The 24,017-nt window shown below is 47.4% G+C and overlaps 2 protein-coding genes across 2 annotated transcripts in view; one reads left to right on the top strand and one right to left on the bottom strand.

The window, feature by feature from the left end:
- TELO2 (telomere maintenance 2) overlaps positions 1 to 24,017 on the top strand; it is a 308,161-nt gene that overhangs the window by 195,538 nt on the left and 88,606 nt on the right. The gene's annotated exons all lie outside the window — the stretch shown is intronic.
- Positions 1 to 24,017, bottom strand: part of IFT140 (intraflagellar transport 140) — a 237,089-nt gene that overhangs the window by 155,638 nt on the left and 57,434 nt on the right. The window contains exons 7-9 of the mRNA XM_075069081.1: positions 16,383 to 16,474; positions 13,908 to 14,014; positions 13,224 to 13,372 (exon numbers count right to left, since the gene is read on the bottom strand). Coding sequence (XP_074925182.1) covers positions 13,224 to 13,372; positions 13,908 to 14,014; positions 16,383 to 16,474 — 348 coding nt within the window. The remainder of the gene's footprint in view (positions 1 to 13,223; positions 13,373 to 13,907; positions 14,015 to 16,382; positions 16,475 to 24,017) is intronic.

Genomic DNA, 24,017 nt, shown 5'->3' with positions numbered 1-24,017 from the left:
TAATTTTTCCCCATGGGTGTTCCAGCCCCACAGCACCCACAGGGTCAGCACCTATGTGTGTGAAGGTTCCCATTGGGGCTTGTAATTGATGCTTTTGATAACAAAGGTGGATACATCCCAATATCCACTTGCATAGTCTGCTTTGTGATGGTTTTCCCTTTTGATTGTTCTGTTATAGAGACGAATAGTCTGTGATTTTCTAAATGGTTTTGTTCTTTCCACGTAGAAAGCTAATGTTCTTTGAACGTCCAGTGTGTGGAGTGATGCCGCTCTCTTTTGTCTGCATGCAGTTTTGGAAAAAACACAGGTAAGTAAAATGGTTTGTTCAAATGAAAGGGGGAGGCAACTTTGGCTAGAAATTTAGGGTATGGTTTTACAATAACTTTATCTTTAAAGAAAATGGGATATGGGGTGTGTGCCATTAGGGCACCTTGTTGGGTGGGCGAATATGGTGACACCATCCACCTTATTGTGGAAAGCTGTCATAGCTGCCAAACGTACCCTGATGCAGCTTGTAGAGAGATCTGGGTTTTTAGTTCTAATATGTAATCCAGTACCCTTGGTAAAGGGGAGGATGTTGGTATGATTTGTTTGTCCTGGCACCATATGTTGAAACATTTCCATTTATGAATACATGTCTTGCATAAATTTGGTCTACGGCTGTGCAGTAATATGACTTTTACTTCCTCCAAACAGGTCATTTCGTTTTTTCTCGGCCATGGAGTAGCCAGGCCCTGAGGTGAAGTATTGTGAGGTCCGGATGGTGGATGAGTCCTGCATCTTGGGAGAGAAGATGAGGTATTACTGGAAGATTTTGAAGTGGGCACACCACCATCTGGGTGCTATTTGGATGAATTTGGATTTGTCCCTCTTGATCTTGTTTCTGACCCAAGTTAAGAGTAGGGTCAGGGGAAATGCATACTGTGATAGACCCAGGCCAGTTGGGAACAGTAGAGTAGTAGAAGGGAGATATACTGGCCACTGGATAAGCAGTTTTCTGTTCCCTGAGTGAACAGAGGAGGGGCTGCTCCAGGCTAATGAGAACACCTGACTCCAACTAACCTGCTAAGAGTCAGGTGATGCTGTTAAGTACCTGACTCTAATTAGGGCCCCTCTGATGCTATAAAAGGGCTCACTCCAGTCAGGCCAAAGGGAGCCAGGGAGCCAGAGGAGAGGAAATGCGTGTGAGGAACAGGGAGCAAGAGGCATGCAAGAAGTTGAGATTGAGTAGGCATACAGCTGGAGGACTGAGAAGTACAAGCATTATCAGACATCAGGAGGAAGGTCCAGTAGTGAGGACAAAGAAGGTGTTGAGACGAGGCCATGGGGAAGTAGCCCGGGGAGTTGTAGCTGTTGTGCGACTGTACCAGGAGGCACTTTAGACAGCTGCAGTCCACAGGGTCTTGGGATGGAACCCGGAGTAGAGGGCAGGCTCGGGTTCCCCCCAAACCTCCCAACTCCTGATCAAACACAGGAGAAATTGACCTGGACAGTGTCTTCTACCAGAGGGGAAGGTCTCTGGGCTGTTTCCTGACCCACAGGGTGAATCTGTGAGGCGAGCAAATCCGCCAATAAGCGCACGACCCAGCAAGGTAGAGGAGAAACTTTGTCACATTATATTAACAGGGCATCCAATTTGATGAGGAGAGCGTCACTTAGGGAATGGGGTCCCAGTCTGGCTCTAAAGCAATATTGTGGGCACTTGGTTCTGTGCTGTTGCAAAGAGGTCTATGGCAGGGAATCCCCATAGTTTGAATATCATATGCAGAACTCCAGGGTCCATTTCCCATTCAGGATTCTGTGAGGACTCTCCACGTAGTGCATCTGCTGCTGTGTTTTGACATCCCGGATGATAGGATGCTGATATGTCAATGTTGTGGCTGATGCACCAATTCCAAAGCAGTATTGCCTCTGTGCATAGGGAGCGGGATCACGCCCCCCCCCCGCCCACCACCTTGGCAGTTTATGTAAAACATGCATGCTACATTGTCCGTGAGGGTCCTGATGGCTTTGTCTTTGTTTAGAGGTAGAAAGTGGTTGCATGCGTTGTGGACTGCCCTTAGCTCCAGCAAGTTTATGTGTCTGTTGGACTCTGATGGGTACCTTCGGCCTTGGACTGCGTTGTTGAGTAGATGCACTCCCCAGCCTATGAGGAAGGCATCCATGGTACTTGTCACTGTTGGAGTCCTTTGTAGAAATGAGACTCCTTGTAGTGGGCCAGTGTGGCTCCCCCCCTCCCCGGAGAGGGTCGAGCCCTGCCGGAGGCCAGAGTGGGCAGAGCTACGGAGCTCTGAGGCCGCCCCTCAAAGGGTCAGGCGGCGACCCGGAACTATAAAAGCCGGCCCTCAGAGCTCAGTTAGGCCCCAGTTGCTTGATAGATTAGATTTTCTTCTTGGAGCTTGATACTGGGAGACTCTGGCGACCCAGGGGAGCCGCCCAGACTGGCCGGAGCTTCCCCGCGCTTGCTACCAGGAGGAGCTGCCTGAGCTTCCCCACGCTCGCTACCAGGAGGAGCTGCCTGAGCTTCCCCGCGCTCGCTACCAGGAGGAGCTGCCTGAGCTTCCCCGCGCTTGCTACCAGGAGGAGCTGCCTGAGCTTCCCCACGCTCGCTATCAGGAGGAGCTGCCTGAGCTTCCCCACGCTCGCTATCAGGAGGAGCTGCCGGAGCTTCCCCGCACCTACGACCCAGAGGAGCCACTGGAGCTTCCCCGCGTCTGCTACTACCCGGAGGAGCCACCGGCGCTACCGTGGCCTGACTATCCTGAGGAACTCCCGGACCTACCACCCAGCCCCGGTCATGGTGAGCCTATGCTCCTGGACCTTGCAGCAGCCGACATTGAGACCCAGGTAGGTCCTGAGGGGGAGTACGGCAGCAGTCCGGGGACAGCCGACCCCAGTCAGGCTGCGGAGTTGCTGGAGCCTATGTCAGTGTGTTGCGGCCAGGATCCTCACTGATGGACCAGCAGCGTGACAGCCGCTGTTAGGGCCCCAGGCTGGGGTGCAGTGGAGTGGAAGGTCCTGCGTCCCCCCTGCCACCCCGCTCCGGGGTGGCAGACTACCCCTCTCCCTGGCCTGAGGAGACCGATAACTGCTACTGTTGCTCAGTCCTGCCCAAGGCCTGAGCTTACTGACTCAGTGTTTGCTGCCCCGCCCTGCCCAAGGGCTGGGCCTCAAAACTGTTACTGTTGCTCAGCCCTGACCAAGGCCTGAGCTGATTGACTCAGCATTTGCTGCCCGCCCTGACCAAGGGCTGGACTTGAGAACTATTACTGTTGCTCAGCCCCGACCCGGGCCTGAGCTTACTGACTGTGTGTTTGCTATCCATCCTGACGTAGGAACCGGCGCCTCGTGGTCGTTACGGCTCAGCCCTGCCGGAGGGCCTGAGTCCCTCACCCGCCGGGCAGACAATTACCGCAGGGACTGGCGGACTAGCTTCCCGGGCCAACCGGAGTAGAGTGGGCCGGCATGGCTCCCCTCCTCCCCGGAGAGGGTCGAGCCCCGGCACCACACGTTTACACTCCTGTACAGACGTTCTTCGATTGTGTCCACCATTTTAGGGAATCCTTTAAATTATATGACATTAAAAGACATCTGCTTAGGCAGTGCCTGTGTGGTATGTACACTGTTCAAAGCCAGGCCTGCAGGCACCTCATGTGTAGTCTGGCATGTTTGATGACAAACATCGTTGCTGACATATGTCCCAGAAGTTGTCAGCATGTTCTGTCAGATGTTTGTGGGTCATCAGTCACTGTCCAAATTAAGTGGACAAGTGTGATGATGCATTGATGAAGTAGGGCTGCTGTCACTGTTGAACAGTTGGGACAAACTCCGATGAATTCCAGTTTCTGAATAGGTATGTGTTGACTTTTGCTTTTTATTTGTAACCCTAAGTTTGTGAAAAGGGTTATTGTACTCTGAGTGGTGTTCATTGCTTTGTGTTGTGTTGGTGCCTTTATGAGGTAGTCATCCAGATATGAAACATCATGACACTGTGTCTGCGGAGGTGTGCCGCCACCACTGCTAAATCTTTGGAGAAAACCTTTGGGGCAGTTCACAAGCTGAAGGGTAGTATTTTCTACCGGAAGCGTTGTTTTCCCAGGGTGAACCTTAGGAATCTTTTGTGTGATGAACTATCATAAACAGATAGCTAAGGGTTAATGTCTCTTTCACCTGTAAAGGGTTAACAAACAGTGAACCTGGAACACCTGACCCGAGGACCAATCAGGAGACAAGATACTTTCAAATCTGGGTGGAGGGAAGCTTTTGTGTGTGTTCTTTGTTCTTTGTCTGTGTTCTCTCTGGGTTCTGAGAGGGACCAGACATGTAAGCATATTCCTCCAATCTTTCTGAAAAATCTCTTCTGTTCTAATTTTAGTAAGTAACAGGATAAAGGCGGTTTTAGTCTTTTTGATTGTTTTCTTTATTTGCAAATGTGTAGTTTGCTGGAAGTATTTTAATTTGTATGGTGCTGGGGGAGGTTCTCTCTAGTGTCTATAAGCTGAAAGACCCTGTAATATTACATCTTAAATTTACAGAGATTTCTTACTTTTTTCTTTTATTAAAAGCTTTTCTTTTAAAAGACCTAACTGATTTTGTTCCCCTTGTTAAGGCTAAGGTATTGAGTCTGTACTCACCAGGGAATTGGTGGGAGAGAGAGGAGGGGGAGGAAGGTAAATTTCCTCTTTGTTTTAGATTCACGGAGCTTGAATCTGTATTGCCTCTGGGTGAGGGGAAAAGGGGAGGGTGGAGGTGGAATTCCTCTGTATTTTAAGATTTAAGGAGTTTGAATCACAGTGATCTTCCAGGGTACTCCAGGGAGGGGAAGCTTGGAAGAGGCAACGGTGAAGGAAAGGGTTTACTTTCCTTGTGTTAAGATCCAGGGGGTCTGGGTCTTGGGGGTCCCCAGGGAAGGTTTTGGGGGGACCAGAGTGTACCAGGCACTCCAAGTCCTGGTTGGTGGCAGCGCTACAAGATCTAAGCTGGTAATTAAGCTTAGGGGAATTCATGCTGGTACCCCATCTTTTGGACTCTAAGGTTCAAGGAAGGGATTTATACCATGACATGGATGGACTGTAATATGGAAATATGTGTCCTGTAGGTCAAGGGCTGAGAGCCAGTCTCCTCCTTTTCTAATGCTGGAATTATAGTTGTTAGTGTCACCATTTTTAAAAGCTGGGTTTTTGTTGAGTTTTTTTAGGTCCAGAATGGGTCTCCACCTGTCTGTCTTTTTCTGTGTTAGAAAATAGTGAGTAAAATCCTTTTCCTCTGTGCTGTGCTGGTACTGGTTTAACTGTGCTTAGTTGTAGAAGGTGGTTTACTTCCTGTTGCAGCAGGTACTTGTGAGAGTGGTCCCCTGAAGAGGAACAGAAAGGAAGGGAGGGTGGGATGACGATAAAGGGGATGGAATTACCAGTTTGGATAAATTTCCAAAACCAATTTGTCTGCAGTGATGGTGCACCAGACTTGATAAAAATGGTGACAAGCGATCTCCGAATGGTCAGGAGATAGTCTCTGTTTCCAGCATTAGAATGTGTGGTTGTCTCGTGCCCTCAACCACACTTTCAAATAGAGATGGACTGTTGGGACGTCGAAGGTTGGTTTTGTTGACATCTGGTCTGTCTTTGCTTGTGACATTGGTCATATTGCCTGTGTGGTTGAGCGTACAGTGGCGATTGGAATCTCTGGGTGTAATACCTGCCCTGTTTCTTTTTATTTGCAGGTGTGTAGATGCCCAGAGATTTTAATGTTGCCTTTGAGTCCTTCAGTATATGGAGGCACTTGTCTGTTTTGGCTGCAAATAGTTTGGGGCCTTCTAAGAGGAGGTCCTCAACTGTTGACTGCACTTCTCTCAGGAACCCCTAAATATGGAGCCATGATGCACGACACATCATCACTGATGTTGTAATTGTGTGTGTCGCTGTGTCTGTGGAGTCAAGTGAGGCCTGCAACGCTGTCCTGGCAATGAGATGGCCTTCAGTGATGTTAGATTTGAATTGTTCTTTTTTCTCTTCCAGTAAGCAGTCAATAAATTCCAACATTTTTGGAAAAAATTGCATCTGTATATTTTGACAGTAGAGCTTCGTAAAACTGCTATATGAAACTTCAGTTTTTCAGATGAATACAACTTGTGACGACTGAAGAGATCCAACTGTGACGGGTTCCATCACAGAAATCCCCTTGGGACTATCATCTGATGTGCTGAAATTACCTCTGAGTCCATTTTCCCTGCCAGTTTGGGACTCTAGAACCCTGCCTTGTTGAGCCAGACACGCCAGCCTGCTGCAATACAGACCCAGGGTCTGGTCCATGCCACCAAAGCTGCAGACTTAACTGACAACAACTCAGCAGGTTACCTGTCTCCACTATCCAGTTCCCAATGGGATCCAAACCCCAAATAAATCCTTTTTACTCTTATACAGAATAAATTCATAAATTGTCCACCCTCTATAACACTGATAGAGAGATATGCACAGCTGTTTGCTCCTCCATGTATTAATCACTTACTCTGGGTTTATTAATAAACAAAAGTATAAAAAGTAAGATTTAAGTGGTTTCAAGTAATAACAAACAAAGTAATTCACCAAGCAAAATAAAGCAAAAACACACAAGTCTAAGGCCACGTCTAGACTACGCGCCGTATCAGCGCGTTAAAATCGATTGCGCGGGGATCGATATATCGCGTCTAATCTAGACGTGATATTTCGATCCCTGAGCGCGCTTATATCGATTCCGGAACTCCACCAACCCCAATGGAGTTCCGGAATCGACATGGTGAGCCGCGGACATCGATCCCGCGCGGTGAGGACGGGTGAGTAAATCGATTTTAGATATTCGACTTCAGCTACGTTATTCACGTAGCTGAAATTGCTTATCTAAAATCGATTTTACCCTGTAGTGTAGACCAGCCCTTAGCCTAATACATTAAGAAACTGATTACACATAATCTCTCATCCTCAGAGATGTTTCAATGAGCTTCTTTCACAGACTAGACTTCTTCCTAGTCTGGGCCCAATCCTCTTCCCTGGTACACTCTTTGTTAGTTCCAGCAAGACATCTCAGGTGGTAAGCAGGGGTTTTCTCATGACTGGCTGCCCCTTTTGTCCTGCTCCACCCTCTTTTATAGCTTTGGCACAAGCCGAGAATCTTTTGTCTGTGCTTGTCCCCACCCCCACCTCATCAATGGAAAAGTACAAGGTTTAAGATGGATTCCAGTGTCATGTGACTTGGTCACATGTCACTGTAAGACCCCTAGTCTCCATTCTTCCTGGGTTGGCCCACACGTACACAGGAAGAAATGCAGGTAAACAAACCACTTACAACCAATTGTCCTAGTTAATGGGAGCCATCAAGATTCTAAACCACCATTAATGGCCCACACTTCGCATAATTACAATAGGACCTCAGAGTTATACTTCATATTTTTATCTTCAGATACAAGAATAATACATGCATACAAATAGGAGGAATATGTTCAGTAGCTTATAATCTGTTATCAGGGCTGGCTCTACAGTTTTCACCGCCCCAAGCAGCACGCCGAATTGCCACTGCCGCTGGCGGAGGCAGTCCCTGCACCCTTAGGGCAGCAGGTGTGTTTCCACGGCAGCAGAAATTCGCCGGCAGCTTCTGTGTTTAGCTGAAGCCGCTGTGGACAGCTAAACATAGAAGCTACCGCCGAATTGCTGCCACTGCAGAAATGCGTCTGCTGCCCTAACGGCGCACGAACCGCCTCAGTCCTCCGCAGCAGTAATTCGACATGCTGCTTGGGGGCAAAACTACAGGGACTGCCGCCCCTTGCAGAATGCCGCCCCAGGCACTAGCTTGGAATGCTGGTGCCTGGAGCCGGCCCTGCCTGTTATGATACCCTTACAAGAGATCTTTTTCATAAAGCATATTCCAGTTACATCATATTCACACTCATAAGCATATTTCCATAAAACATATGGAGTGCAATGTCACACTAACCTCTTCCATTCTCTGTCATACAGGGTTGTTCTAGTATAGTGTTGCTTTCCCCTCTCATTTACTGCTTCCACCACTAGTGAGTTTGGTGTGGGGTTTGTGAACAAGAACTCCACTCCTTTAGATGGCACATAGTATTTCTTGTCTGATCTTTTGCATGAGGGAGGTGCTGTTGCTTGTGTCTGTGAGATGGTTTTGGCAGGTTCCATAATAGCACCATTAATCAGACATCTTCCTAGGCAGAGATAGTATTAGTGAAGTATGTCTAGTAGTTTATGCTGCGACTCAGGTACCTCTTCTAGGGGTACGTCCAGGGACTCTGCCACTCTTTTGAAAAGTTCCTGGAATTGTTTGAAGTCATCTCCTGTGGGTAGGTGGCAGCATTATAGTTTCATCTGGTGATGAAGATGACAGGTTCACCTGTGGTAAGGCTTCCTGGTCTGAGATTTCTTCAGTTTCCTCAGTCATCTCCTTCTGTGTTTCTGAGGGTCCTGGTATAGGTGATGAAGAAGATTGTGGTGCTCTAGATCTTGATGGGCTGGGAGGCTTGAGATGTTGTGCCCTATATACTGCCAACGGGTCCCAGTAGGCCAATTTGGTGGGAATGGCATGGGAAGCGGTGCCCATGGGTGCACATACCAGCTATATGCATTTAAAGATGAGTTGTATTCTGTCTAGTGGGATGGTTCTGGTTTGGGTGAAGAGTGATGAGGTGCATATATTTCCCCTTCGCCTTGTCATCATTATCACTGCAGAAAGGGGGAACCAATCTAGGTGATGTGGTCAGGGGCTTTGGTACCACCCAATTTGGAGTGGGAGCGGGAACTTCAGTGTTGAAGAGACAAGTAGCTCTGTATGTCTTGGGAATGGTACAGTACCGTGAATGCTGGTACCGATGTTGGTGCTGTGGTGATATGGGGGTGTGAGTAGTAGCCACTAGTGCCAAGGATTTTGTGTTATGCTGTATAGGTACCACAGGTGACATCATTGCGCCCCCTGGTGCAGAGTGTCTTTTTGGCTCTGTGGGTACCGAGGTGAAGGGTTTTACTTTGCCCTATGTGCCTCCATCTGAGCTTGCCCATTCACTGGGAACACGTGGTACCGGAAAGTCCCAGTGTCTCGGAGTCCAACGTGCCTGGTGATATTGGCACCAGGGTAGTCTTGGGGGTCAGAGACTTGCTTTTTCTTAACCAATTCCCGCTGCAATGAAATCTGAGCCTGTTTTTTTGTAGCCTTCTTGAATAGTCTCTTTTGTAGGGGCTGTTGAGACACGACCTCTGTCAGAAGTTGCCAATGGCGACCGTTGGCGGGTCCTCAACTCAGGGTCCAAGGCAGGTTTCAGAGAGGTTTCTCCATCATAAGGAACTTAAGTTGAACGTCCCTTGCTTTCCTTGTTCTGGTCCTTTGATTACGGCAGTGTGGACATGTAATGGTCCTCACTTGGGGTCTTGTTGAGGAGAGTGGCCTAGTAGTCACGGCTGCAGCTTGTGACTGCAAAGGGGGTTGTCAGGAGGGGAGCCCGGGCCCTCTCACTCCACCAAACTCTGACCCAGGGCCCTTTGGGCTACCAATAGTCTGTCAACCAAGGCTACTTAAGGCTGTCCTACCTGGGCCTCTTCCTCTTGTCCCCCCCCAGGACAGCTTAGTCCAAGGCTTTCCCCTGGTGGGGAAATCCAAACCACAAGAAATAAGAGAGGGATACCAATGTTCAAGGTCCACAGGATACTTCCCTCTCTGGTTGTCTCTGGGGTGGGTTCTCCCTTCCCTCAGAGAGGGCCCCTTTAGACAGCTATGTCAGAGTCTTAGGCTTCCCTCTGCTCTGTGCTGCTGGAGCTGTGGGCTGCAGGTCTGCTCACCTCCAGCTGTACCCCCAAATGAGCTAATTGCCTGCCTTTTATTTCCTCCAGCAGATGGAGCATTGGCTGCAGGTGTGGCAGGGCAGGTTGGCTGAGCCCAAAATAATCCCTTAAACCCTTATTGCCCAGTGTGGTGTTTGTACATCCCATCACAGTAAACTTTTGACAGATGTGTGTCTGACTGAGACAGTGGACACACTGTGCATGTTCATCAGAGATAGGGATTTGACAGTCTGCAACTCAAGGCAATGTTTAAATCCTGGCGATCCGGGCATGCCGAAAAGGTTCTGTCCCAAATTAAGAAGGGAAGCAGTAACTCTAGAGAAGCCTAGCCTTATCTTCCTAATAAGGTGGATAAAGAAAGAAAAAAATTAATAAAATAAAAAGTAAGACTGATTAATTATCTAACTACTAAGTTGACTATTAACTATAAGCTATCTTATTTAAAAGTAAGAAAGAGGTGCTACTAATCTCTCCAACTCAAGCAAAAGACAAGACAGAAGGAACTGAGGGACAGTTGGTCGCACAGCGCAATGTAACTGCCTGGGGCAGCACAAGACAGCGACCCAACTAGGCATTGCTACTACAAATCTCCAATTACAAGCCCAGGACGCATGGATACTGAAAGGGGAGCACCCACAGGGACACCCCTGGAAGAAGAACAACAATTTTTAAAAGCACCTATAAGATATTTTCATTCTGCAAGGTAGGGATTAATATAGAAAACTGGAATGTCTGTAAATAAAGTTGTTTTTTACAAACTGAGATGGAAATACTTTGATTGTTGATAATAGAACAAACAATACATTGCCAAATACCAAATGTTGGGAACAAGAAAGCTATTTCTGGACAATGGTCCATATCCTGCTATCTGAAAAGTATCTGAACTATGAGGCAGACGTAAACATCTGTAATATGCAACACTCTTCCATTCCCTCACTTATTAGCAGATGGCTGACATGTTAATGGCACTGATAACTTCCTGTATCCTGGACCTTCTGTTACTATAATGTCTTAACAAAAGATGCGCATTCTTGACTTCTCTGCTGTTTTACAGCTCTATGTTTGTATGTGGAGAACATAGCTGGGGCATGCCCACCGACCTATACAATGATGGGGTCTAAATTAGCGGTTACCACTCAAGAAAGAGATCTTGGAGTCATTGTGGACAGTTCTCTGAAAACATCCACTCACCCAATACATCAAAAAAGATAACAAAGTTGGGAATCATCAAGAAAGGGATAGATAATATGACAGAAAATATCATATTGCTACTATATAAATCCATGGTACACTCACATCTGAATACTGTGTGCAGATCTGGTCACCCCACCTCAAAAAAGATATATTGGAATTGGAAAAGGTACAGAAAAGGGCAACAAAAATGATTAGGGGTATGGAACATCTTCCATATGAGGAGAGATTAATAAGATGGCGACTTTTCAACTTGGAAAAGAGACAACTAAAGGAGGTTTATAAAATCATGATTTATGTGGAGAAAGTAAATAAGGAAGGGTTATTTATGTCTTCTCATAACATGAACTAGGAGTCACCAAATGAAAATAGTAGGCAGCAGGTTTAAAACAAACAAAAGAAAGTATTTCTTCATACAATGCACAGTCAACTGTGAAACTCTTTGCCAGAGGATGTTGTGAATGCCAAGACTATAACATGGTTAAAAAAAGAACTAGGTAAACTCATGGAGGATAGGTCCATCAATGGCCATTAGCCAGGATGGGCATGGGTGGAGTCCCTAGCCTTGGTTTTGCCAGAAGCTGGGAATGGGCAACAGGGGATGGATCACTTGATGATTACTTGTTCTGTTCATTCTCTCTGGGGCACCTGGCATTGGCCACTGTTGGAAGATATGATACTGGGCTAAATGAACCTTTTGTCTGACCCAGAATGGCTGTTCTTATGACTTGATTCTTACCTACAGCATGCAACTGCCATTGCTATTTATGTTATATACTTTCCATTCTAAAAAGTGAAACAAGAAATCTCAGACTTCCTTCCCCAGCAAAGAGGCAGATACATTCATGATTGACTCCCTCCTTCCTAAACAAACAAACAAAAAGAGCGTGGGGGCCTGTTCCTCAAGTAAAAACAGGGCAACAAAATAATATTATATATTAAAGTTGTTATAAATTAAAAAAAAAAAATCAAAAAGGCACAAATTTGAAAACAGAAGACTGAAAAAAATATCACAGGAGTATCTGAAAGCAACGCTTTCCTGTTTTTCTGGGCCAGAAAGTCAGATCAGGATGCTGAATCAAATGGATTTCCTGATCAATAAGACATTAAAATAGAGATGTTTGGGTTGAGGACAATGATGATTGTTTAGTCCCACCAATAGATCAACTCCCTCTTTACTAGATGGCACATGCCTAACTGCTCTCAAGAGTGTTACACTAGAAGCATCCCAACCTTGCGAAGTACTGGAGGAGGAAAAACAAACAAGTGAGGAATATCCAGCTGAATACTTCGCTTTCTTTGAGAAATGTATTTATCCCAGGGTACGTCCACATCTGAAAATTTACAAAAATACCTGTTCCAAAATCATTAATTCCAGAACAGTTATTTTGGTATAAATGCCCATGTGGACATTCTCGTTCCAGAATAAGAACGTCCACAAGGGATTTTATACTGAAATAACAATTTTGTAATACCAATTTTGGCAAATTTGCAAGTATATGTTCCAACATGTGTTTTAGGATGAAGTAATTTCAAGGCATTGCAATATGAGAAATTATACACATTAGGAGGAATGGTTCTGTGGTCAAATCACACTGCCGGGAGTCAGCATCCCAAATTCTAATCCTAGATCTGTCAGTGATTTACTGTGTGACTTTGGGCACGTAACCTATCCCCAGATTTTTAAAAGGTATTTAGGTATTATGGTGCTCGGTTAACTGATTTAGGAGTTTAACACATTTTTAAAAGGGATCTAGGAAATTAGGAGCCAAAATCCCATTGACAGTCAGGGATTAAGCCTCCTAAATGCTTAGATCCATTTGTAAAATAACATTTTGGCTTCTAAATAAGTTAGGCATTGCAACACTGAAAACAGCAATGCCAAATTACCTCTAAAAAACTGGGCCTTAGTCTCTGCAAGTTTACACACCTTTATAAAAAGAGAATAATAGTTCACACAGATATCTATTTCACAAATAGACAGCGTTAATATATTATTTGTAAAGTGCTGTAAGAGCCTCAGATGGAAAGTGTCAAAGAAATGCAAAGTATCATATTTAGGCCACTTTGTCTGACACTCTTCTTTTCCCAGTTCTAATATTTGGAAACCAGAGGATACAGGGAATATGCAGAGTATTAGAAAGATTTACCAACACCTTCCTCTGACAACAAACAATCCTAAAGGGGAAAGGGATCAACTCAACCCAGATTTACCTTTATCTGAGCGATATTCCCCTCCAGTTCTGTAGGGGTCTGAAGCTTCCATCTGTCCTTGCCCTCCAATGCCCGTGTGCTCTGATTGGACACGGATGCTTTCCTCCACATAGCTATTCTCCCTTTATTGGTACCAGCTGCTAGGAGACCTGCCATTAATAAAGTTGTTCTATATTTTAAATCAAGTTCAGAAAAAACAAACATTAAATGAGGTAAAAAATAACCAAAGTCTGGTTTTATTTGTAATCCAACAGTCAGAATTGTGCTCATGAAAATAAAAAAGACTTGCAACACTATACACAGGCAGTATGCAGGCATCCCCATACAGCTCTGCCAATTCTCTCCATACTGACTAGATACCAACAATCCAGTCCTGAACCTCCCTTGAGAAGAAACTGCAAGAAATATCACATGGCTGTAAGTGGGTTAAGATCCCTTCTGTGCTACAAGATGGAACCGTGCTTTAACTGTATCATGACAGAATCTTAGTTTAAACAGCTACATATTTATGTTCGCAAAGTAGATAAGGACCCCTCAGCAGATTTGTTACTATTGAAAAGTATCCTGCTGGACACAGTAATATGCGAACTCTAACTATACTAAAATTGCTACAGAGCACTGAAGGCAAACATTTCACAACAAGATTTATGAGCTAAGGATCACAGTTCTCACAGGGTTTCTTACCTTTAGCAGTGCAATAAGACACAGAGTTTATACATTCCCCTGCTTCAAAGCCAAGCTGCACATCTGGAAAGAGCACATAATTCTCACTCCGCTCTAAATCCCAGAACCTAAGTTCACAGAAAACAAGGGGCTTTTAAAGAGTGATACCCTTCCAGATGTTTGACTGAAGAGATTCAATGAGATACAATGCAGAGCACACATTTTCTATTCCTGGAATGCCTAGATCATTTTCATTTTAAAATGAAACTGCCAGCAGCTGTCTATGGCAGTGGTCACCAACCGGTAGATCGCGATCAACTGGTTGATCGTGGAGCCTCTGACAGTCAATCTGTCTCAGTCTAGGGTTGCCAACCCTCCTGCAGCCAAACCGGGAGATTGGCCACTAAGTCCAGCAGCAGAGTGAGACTAAGGCAGGCTCCCTTCCTGCCCTCGCCTGCATTGCTCCTGGAAGCAGCTGGCACATTGCTGCGGCCCCTGGGGGAGGGAGCAGGAGGTCTCCACACACTGCCCTCGCCTGCAGGCACTGTAGCTTTCATTGGCCGGAAACAGGGAACCATGGCCAATAGGAGCTGCAGGAGTGGTGCCTGTGGACGGGGCAGCCATGGCTCCACCTGCCCCTCCCACTCCAGGAGCCACTGCCAGACATGCTGGCTGCTTCTGGGAGCAGCGCAGGGCCAACGCAGACAAAGAGCCTAACTTAGCCCCACTGCACCACCGCCCAGGAGACACCTGAGGTAAGCGATGCCCGGCTGGAGCCCACATCCAAACCCCTCCTACACCCTAACCCCCAGCCTTAGCCCCCTCCCAGAGCCCGCATCCTGCACCCCAACCTGCTGCCCAAGCCCTAAGCCCTCTCCTGAAACCAGCATTCCGCATCTCCTCCTGCATCCCAAGCTCTTGCCCCAGCCCTGATCCCCCTCCTGCACCCAAATTCCCTGCCCCCGCCCAGAGCCTGCACCCCTTTCCACACCCCAACCCACTGTCCCTGCCTGGTGAGAGTGAGTGAGAGTGGAAGAAAGCGAACGATGGAGGGAGAGAAGATGGTGTTAGCAGGGCGGGGCCTCGGAGAAGAGGCTGGGCAGGGGCAAGGCACAGGTGTTTGGGTTTGTGTGATTACTGTTATTTCTACATTTTCTTTGAGGTAGATCTTGGGTTGCACTTAAATTCAAAAGGTAATCTTTGCTTAAAAGGTTGGAGACAACTAGTCTATGGTATCTGCAGAAACCACTTATTAACTTTAAATAATTTTTTAACTTTTTTCCTTTAACTTATTATTTACTCTGTTTTCTGATATCATGTATGAAAAAAGATTTGGAAACAAACTGCATCATTTATACAGAGGGGATTGCATATCCCTCTACTTCCCATCTGATGGTTCTCCATCTTTTTTAAAATGCTCCCCATTACCATTAACTGCTAACAGCCCTTTGAATTCAAGGGGGATTTTCTGGAAAAAAAGCCAAATGCCTTCCCTGCCAATAAGAAAATGGTGCTGGGTCTTTACTACCATGCTTCCAAAATTAACCAGGTGACTGCAGCTGATCATACTAGCAAGCCTATGTTCAAGAAAAGTATACCTCTTATGCTGCTGAACATACATGCCCCATCTTGGCATTTCATTGATATCAATGAAATGCAAATATAAAGAAGTAATACAGATGTTAAAGGATGACCCAGTTGCAATGAGGTTAGAAATCCAAAAGGAAAGAGAATATATTCTTAAAATACAAAGAAATAAAAAAACGCAGAATATTTCAACACAATAGTAAAGCAAAGCACCACCCCTGTTTGAAAGAATAGAGTACACCTCTACCCCAATATAACGCTGCCCTTGGGAGCCAAAAAAATCTTTCCGCGTTATATCAAACTTGCTTTGATCCATCAGTGCGCGCTGCCCCCACCCTCCCCGAGTACTGCTTTACCATGTTATATCTGAATTCGTGTTATATCTGGTTGCGTTATATCAGGGTAGAGGTGTATATAAGCATCACAGCACTTCTCCTGTTATCCAAGACAGGAAGAGAGAATTCCTGACAGGAGGGCACACAAGTCCTTTTTCCCACTGTTGATGCAAATTCTGCCGAAAGGATCAGTCAACAAGTTAGGAAGAACAACGAAGTGGCCATCCTCTCCCTGCACAAAATCAAAGGACTCTACTTTTCCAGAGAAAGAAACAGACAAAGGGAAAGTGAAGCCTGGAGTTTGAGAGGAAAGAGATCAGAAGATAAAATATGGATTCCATGGGAGAAAGGAAAGCATGTGAAAACTTTTAGGGATTCAACAACATTAGACAGGCTTCAACTCATTATTCTGAAGAATGAGAAACAATGAGTAACGAACAGAAAATATTAATTTTCTATTTTAGATGAATAATATGAAAACAAAGGCACTCCAGAGTCAACTGAATCTTTGGTCCACCACTGAACAAGATTCTTCCAGCTGGCAAGTCTCTTGTGTCTCAAGTCAAATTCTTACCTGAGGACTGTTTCACCTATTGCTGTAACAAGGAGGCTATGGTCGATTAAAATAATGTCTGCAAAGTGACCTAATTTTCCACTCAACTTCACCTGTTAACAAAAAACAAAAAACAAAACCCATTAGTTAGAAGGGACATAATTGAAAAACAGCTGGTGTCAGCACTGCATACCTGGGTTGCAAAGCAGGAACACAGGAATTACCATACTGGACCATGGCCATAGACCATCAAGTCCAGTATCGTGTCTCTGACAGTGTCCAGCACCAGATGCTTCAGAGAAAGATGAAAGAAATCTTGCATTAGGCAGAAGTAGATCTCCTCCTAATCCCTAACAGTTAAAGGGTGGTTTAAATTCTAAAGCACAAGATTTAATATCTATTCCAAAATTTGTTAGAATTAACTATTATATATTCTAGTCATAGAAATAAATGTCCAATCCCTTTTCTGAATCTTGCTAAAAAAAATTGTATATAACTTTTTAAAAGCAATAGTCTCTAATGGTTCAATCCACTGCAACAATGTGCATTTGTTTCCATCGAACAGCAACTTTAGGATCATGACTGTGGCAGTGATGTAGATACAAAAAACAGGGTTATTTCTCCAAGAGTATTTATTTCTGCATAAGACCAGGCTTGCTAAACAGCCAAGTGTGCTGTGATAAACAGTATATGCTACAGGTATTCACGATATAGAATCATTTGAAACAAAGACCCCAAAATCATCTCTTATTGAGTAAGAACAGATATTATTAGTTTTGGAATCTCCCACCACAAGCCAAATTAAAACAGACTAGTGTACATTTTCAATGGTTCTAGTTCTGTAATATTCAGAGCAGTTACGTCACAATTCTACTATAGCTGCTGCAGAATTAATGGTGTAATACAGAAAACAAAGGGTTGTCTCCTCTTATTGTGTGAAAATTACTGGTAACCCTCCTAACAACTAACAGTTTGGCCATTAGGGGGAAGCAGAAGCCTCACATACACAGTACCCTGAACTTTTGAACTATCTTTTCTCTTCTGCCTCAAAGCAGAGAAAACTTGCTTCAAACCAGTTTTTACTAACCAGATAACAGAGTGCGGGGTTTGACACCTACCAATCAAGTGTTAACACACAAGGGTCTTTGTCTAAAAGTGTATAAAAGGCTTGTGAAATTTGTATGGAACAGAGTCTTTCATACCAAGGTACAGAGTTCTCCTTTCTTCTGCAGAATAAAGCATCTTTTCCTTATCCCTGTCAGGTTGTTATTGGCTCTCAGCTAGGCAGACCCGATATTTCGGTAACAATTGTGACAGCATTCCCCCAGGGTGCAGCCTGAGACCGTGGGACTGCTGTGCCCGCTGAATTCTCTCCAGCTTGGGATGTGTCTCACAATGTCTTGCTAGTGACCAGCAGCAACCCCTCCAGGTGCTGTTATCACTCAGCACAACCATATGTGGAGACCCCACACCCAGCTAGATTGCATGAATGCTCCCAGAGCCATTCATGAATCACACAGATAGGCACCAGAGTCACATCCCTCCAGCTCCCAGCATGGTACCTCAGGAATATACCACTGACTATCTCTTGGCATCCAGCCATCAAGGCCATGAGTCAGCGTGCCTCAGTTTCCCCTTTCACACACAGAGCAAACCAGGTTTGTTATGGTTTCTCTGCTGTGATAAGCTTTAAATCTGTTTACATGTATTAACTGAGAAAGAATGGTTACTTACCTTTCGTAACTGCTGTTCTTCGAGATGTGTTGTTCATGTCCATTTCACATTAGGTGTGTGAGCGTCACGTGCACGAGTGTTGGAAACTTTTTCCCTTAGCGGCTCCCATTGGGCCAGCGGGGCCCCCGCCAGAGTGGTGCCACTGCGCTGTGCATATATACCCCTGCTGGCCCGACCCCCTCCAGTTCCTTCTTGCCAGAGACTCTGACAGAGGGGTAGGAGGGTGGGTGGTGGAATGGACGTGAACAACACATCTCGAAGAACAACAGTTACGAAATGTTTACTTCCATTCCACATTAAGTGAATCACAAGCTTACCTTTGGAGGGTAGGAGTCACGAAACAATTGACTGGAGGACCGCCCTGTCAACTGCTGCGTCCTCCCATGCCTGCTGGTTGACCACGTAGTGGGTCGTAAAGGTGTGCACCAATGACCAGGTGGCTGCCCTGCAGATCTTCTGGACTGGGACCCATGCCCGGAAGGCTGTGGAAGCTGCCTGCGCTCTGGTCGACTGGGCTATGACCACCGGAGCTGGGACACCAGCGAAGTCATAATACGCCTGAATGCAGTCCGTAATCTACGACAAGATTCGCCGTGTTGACACCAGACTGCCCCTCATCCTCTCAGCCACAGCTACGAATAGCTGTGTAGATTACGAAAGGGTTTGGTGTGCTCCAAGTAGAATGCCAATGCTCGGTGGACATCTAAGGTGTGCAGGCTGCGGTGACTTTGGACCGTATGTGGTTTTGGAAAAAACAACGGCAGGCAAATGTCCTGACCCAGATGGAATTGTGAGACCACCTTTGGGAGGAACTTCGGGTATGGGCGGAGCTGCACCTTATCTCTGTGAAACACAGTATATGATGGTTCCGAGGTGAGAGCCCTCATCTCCAATACCCTTTTGGCCGAGGTGATCGACACCAGGAATGCCACCTTCCAGGAAAGGTGGAGAAGGGAGCAGGTAGCTGCGGGCTCAGACGGGGGCCCCATGAGCTTAGAAAGGACTAAGTTGAGATTCCATGGGGGAACAGGGGGACGTGAATAAGGGAACACCCTTTCCAGACCTTTGAGGAATCGTCCCACCATTGGGTGGGAGAAAACCGAGCTACCTAAAAACCCTGGGTGAAAGGCGGAAATAGCCACCAGGTGCACCTTAATCGAGGATGGGGCCAGTCCTTGCTACTTAAGGTGCAGAAGGTATTCCAGAATGGTCAGAACCGGGGCCTGGAACGGTTGCACCTGTTGTGACCCGCATCAGCATGAGAACCTCTTCCACTTGGCCAAGTAAGTCGGCCTGGTAGAGGGTTTCCTACTTCCAAGTAGAACCTGCTGCACAGGAAGGGAGCACTTTCTGTCTAAGGCATTAACCACGTAGCTTCCATGCCATCAGATGCAGCAATTGCAGGTCGGGGTGGAGAAGCCGCCCTCCATTCTGCGTAATGAGGTCCTGGTGTAGGGGCAGCGATATTGGGGCCTCCACCGACAGCTCCAGGAGCATGGTGAACCAATGCTGGCAGGCCCATGCCGGGGTGATGAGAATGAACAAAGCCCTGTCCCTGCACACCTTGAGCAGTACCTTGTGTACTAGGGGGATGGGGGAAAAGCGTATTTCAGTTCCCTTCCCCACCGGATCACAAATACGTCGGCTATTGAGCCCGGGCTGCAACCCTGGAAGGAGCAGAAATGTGGGCACTAGGTGTTGTCTTTGATAGCGAACAGGTCCACCCGGGGAAACCCCACCTCCAGAAGAGTGAAAGCACGATGTCCGTTTTAAGCGTCCACTCGTGCATGCAGTAGGACCTGCCGAGGTGGTCTGCCGGCTCGTTTTGCTCCCCTGGGAGATACACCACCTCAAGGTAAATGGCATGGGCTATGCAGAAGTTTTAGAGGAGAGCTTTGTGGCAAAGCGGGGAGGAACAGGCTCCGCCCTGCTTGTTTATATAAAACATGGCGGTCGTGTTGTCTGTCAGACCTGTCACGCTGTGATCACTCAGAGTGGCGTGAAAGGTCTGGCATGCTAAAAGAACTGCCCTGAGCTCCTTCATGTTGATATGGAGTGATTGCTCCATCCCCGACCACAAGCCCCGAGTTCTGAGGTTCCCCAGGTGAGCTCCCCATCCGAGGTCTGACGCGTCTGTTGTGCAGCAAAGGGGATGCCCTTGCAAACTTCTGTCTGGGACTGCCACCACCTCAATGAGTTCAGCACATCCCCCGGGGCTGTTACTATCAAATCCAGAGGATCGCTGCCAGGGTGGTATACACAGGCGAGCCAAGCCTGCAGAGTACTGAGTCTCAGTCTGGCATGCTTGACCACACGCGTGCAAGCTGCCATGTGGCCTAGCAGTCGCAGGCAACATCTGGCCATCTCCGTGGGGAACTGGCACAGGTAGCTCACTGCCTGCTGGATGGTCAGGAATTGTGATTCCGGGAGGCTTGCTCTTGCCTGTACCGCGTCTGGGACCGCCTCTATGAACTCTACTCTCTGTGCTGGGATGAGAGTGGACTTGGGAACATTGACCAGGAGACCCAACCTGCGGAATAGATTCAATGTCATCTATGCATGAGTCTGAACCTCTTCTTCGGACCGACCTGCCAGGAGCCAGTTGTCGAGGTAGGGGTAAACTCGAATCCTCTGTCTCCGCAAGCATGCTCCCACCACCGCCATGCATTTTGTGAATACTTGTGGGGCCGCAGCAAGGCCAAATGGTAAAACCGTGAACTGCTAGTGTTCCTGGTTCACGGTGAAGCGCAGAAAATCGGTGATACCCTGGGTGGATGGCGATATGAAAGTATGCATCCTTCACGTCAAGGGCAGCGTACCAGTCTCCCGGATCCAGGGAGGGGATGATGGTACCCAGAGAGACCATGCAGAACTGGGTCTTGACCAGGAATTTGTTGAGCTCGTGCAGGTCTAGGATAGGACGAAGATCCCCCTTGGCCTTGCAGATGAGGAAGTAGCGGGAGTAGAACCCTTTCTCCCTTAGGCCTAAGGGCACTATCTGTACTGCCCACACCTCTAGGAGCGAGTGAACCTCCTTTTCTAGGAGATGCTCTTGAGAAGAGCCCCTGAAGAAGGATGGGGAAGGGGGGCATGGGGTAGGCAGGGAGGAAAACTGTAGCATGTACCCTCTTCGCACCATGTGTAACACCCAACGGCCCGACATAATGCTGGACCACGCACAGGAGAAGCAGGACAGGCGGTTGAGAAAGCACAGGGATGGATCCGGTGGATGATCTGGTACACTGTCTTCAAGCGTGCCTTCAAAAGTCTGGCTTAGAGCCCGGCTGAGGCTTATGTTGGCCTTGGTTCTGGCCCAGCCTATTGGAATTGATGTTATTCTAGCGCCGCCTCCTATTGTCTCCGCCTCACCTGTAGTAAGGCTCCTGCTGAGGACGAGGCTGGTACTGGTGCTGAGGAGGGGGCTATGGCTTAAAGGGCTTCCTCTGAGTTGCCGGGGTATGCATACCCAGTGACTTGAGTGTGGCTCTAGAGTCCTTAAGGCTATATAGCTTTGAATCAGTTTGGTCCGAGAAAAGTTCGAACTCTTCGAATGGGAGGTCCTGAATTGAATTCCGGACTTCAGGCAGCAAACCTGACTCCTGAAGCCACACTGAGTATCGCACGACTACGCCTGAGGCTATTGTCCTGGCCTGTCCATGTCCACTGAGTCCAGAGACGCTTGGAGGGAGGTTTTCGCTATGGCCTTGCCATCCTCCACTAGGTCCATGAACTCCTGTTGGGAGCCCTGCGGGAGGTTGTCCTTAAACTTTCCCACTGCCACCCAGGAGTTGAAGTTATGCCTGCTGAAGATGGCCTGTTGGTTAGCAATCCTCAACTGGAGGCCCCCTGACGAGTACACCTTCCTGCCGAACAGGTCTAGGCGTTTTGCTTCCTTGGTCTTAGAGTACCATGGGCAACAAGCCCTGGCCCCCTTCTCGCTCACTGCCGAGACAATCAGTGCACATGGGCTCAGATGACAGAACAAGAAGTTGTAACCTTTTGATAGGGCAAAGTACTTGCGCTCCACACCTTTGGTCGTTGGTGCACTGGATGCCGGGGTCTGCCATATAGTTATGTAATTAGACTGAATGGTCTTAATGAGCAGGAGCACTATTCTGGAAGGACCTTTTGGGCTCAAACTGTCCACCATGGGGTCTTCCTGCTCAACCGTCTCCTCGGCTTGCAACCCCAAGTTATGGGCCACCTTACGAAGCAGTTCTTGGTGGGCCTTGTGGTCTAATGGCAGAGGTCCTAACACAGCCGTGCCTGCTACTGCTTCATCCGGGGATGACAAAAAGGTTAGCAGCTGCTCAGCTTCCTCCTGCTGGTCCCCCTGGTCCTCCTCCCTCAGGGAAGGGGCTTCCAGCTCAAGCCAGGGCCTGTGGTCCTGGGATGGCAGTGGGTACGGTGCTGGACGCCATAGCTTCCCTTACAGGGGAGCATCGGTGCAGGGACCAACATCTCTGTACCGAATAGCTGGCCCTAGAGGGAGCATCTTGACGCTGGTGGTAGGCCTATGGGGTCCAGAAGGGCCAGTGTCCTGGCGGTCCCCACTGTGGTAGACAGCCAGTTTGTTGTTCCCTGCTATCCGGGGCCTGTTGTGGGTAGCTGTATTGGCCCAAGTTGGCGTCGGACTCCAGCAACGCCGAGCATGAGGGCCACTGCGGTGCCGTCTATCTGTGCCGGCGAGAGGCTGATGATCGGCTTCTGGTTGACCAGTACGGGTGCCTTCTGGGTGCCTTCAGCTACTCCTGGCATTGAGTCCTGCTGGTACCGGTCTTGGGGGGGCACCGGGGAGCGCCATATGTCCTGCACTGACCTCGTGAGTTGACTCATCTCCAGTACCGAGACTTCCATCTGAGCCCAGGTAGCTGGGAGTCCTCAGACTCAGAGCTCGACCGGGACCAGCACCGGGAGCAATGCCGTGATGGTGACCTCGAACGGCTCACCATTGCCGGCACCTAATCTATTAAGAGTTCAGCAACAATGAAATGCTAACTAACTGATAACTGACTGATAACAGCTATGCAAACACTAAGGCTAAGGGACTTGCTTCTCTTACGAGAGCAAGAGGTTGTTCCAACGCCGCCATGGATGGTAAGAAGAAACTGGAGGGGGGTTGGGCCAGCGGGAGTATATATTCACGGCGCAGTGGCGCCACTATGGTGGGGGCCTCACTGGCCTGACGGGAGCTGCTAAGGGAAAAAGTTTCTGATGCTCGTGCACATGACACATGCACACCTAATATGGAATGGACATGAACAAGTACTCGAAGAACTAGCATTGCCATAAGATTTAACATCCATGTCAAAATTCTTATCCCCAAAACTTAACATTAATACCAAAATTATAATCACAGATGTGCATTTACAAGTATCTTTATCTGAACAGAGGGTGTGGTATTATAGTCTGGTTGAGTTTGGTTTGTTCATTACCCACGGTGTCCTTGACTCTTTCCCATGTAATCAGTCACTGGCTTTTCTATTCCTCCAGCGTTCCCCTCTGCCTGAGTTCTTATTTTAACTATGTGTCTGGGATTTGGATACCTCAGGGTCTGGCAAGATAGGAGTTTAGGGGCATCCTGCATATTGACTGGCCCTTTGGGGAGCTGTCTCTCAACTCCAGGACTGTACATATACAAAAAAATCCAGCTTCCTTTTTGGAGTTACCCTGTGTTTCCCCCTCTCAGCACTGAGTCACTCTCTGCCCCCCTAGAGGGCTGTGCTTTGAACTCTCTGGGCGAGGTGCGTTTACCCTTTGATCAGATGCACCTTATCCCAGTAGCTTTCCCATAACTGCTCTCTGTGTCTCACCAGCCTGGGTGAAAACACCCCCCTCTCTGACCATTAGATTATTTGCATTCTCACAAACCACCACCTGGCAATTTTCTTATCTGAACTCCACTGTTATCACAGGTGCTGG

This window comes from Chelonoidis abingdonii, chromosome 9 (assembly GCF_003597395.2).
Source record: "Chelonoidis abingdonii isolate Lonesome George chromosome 9, CheloAbing_2.0, whole genome shotgun sequence".
NCBI lineage: Eukaryota > Metazoa > Chordata > Testudines > Testudinidae > Chelonoidis > Chelonoidis abingdonii.
Note: the sequence above shows the minus strand (reverse complement) of the source record. Positions and strands in the feature narration are given on the sequence as shown.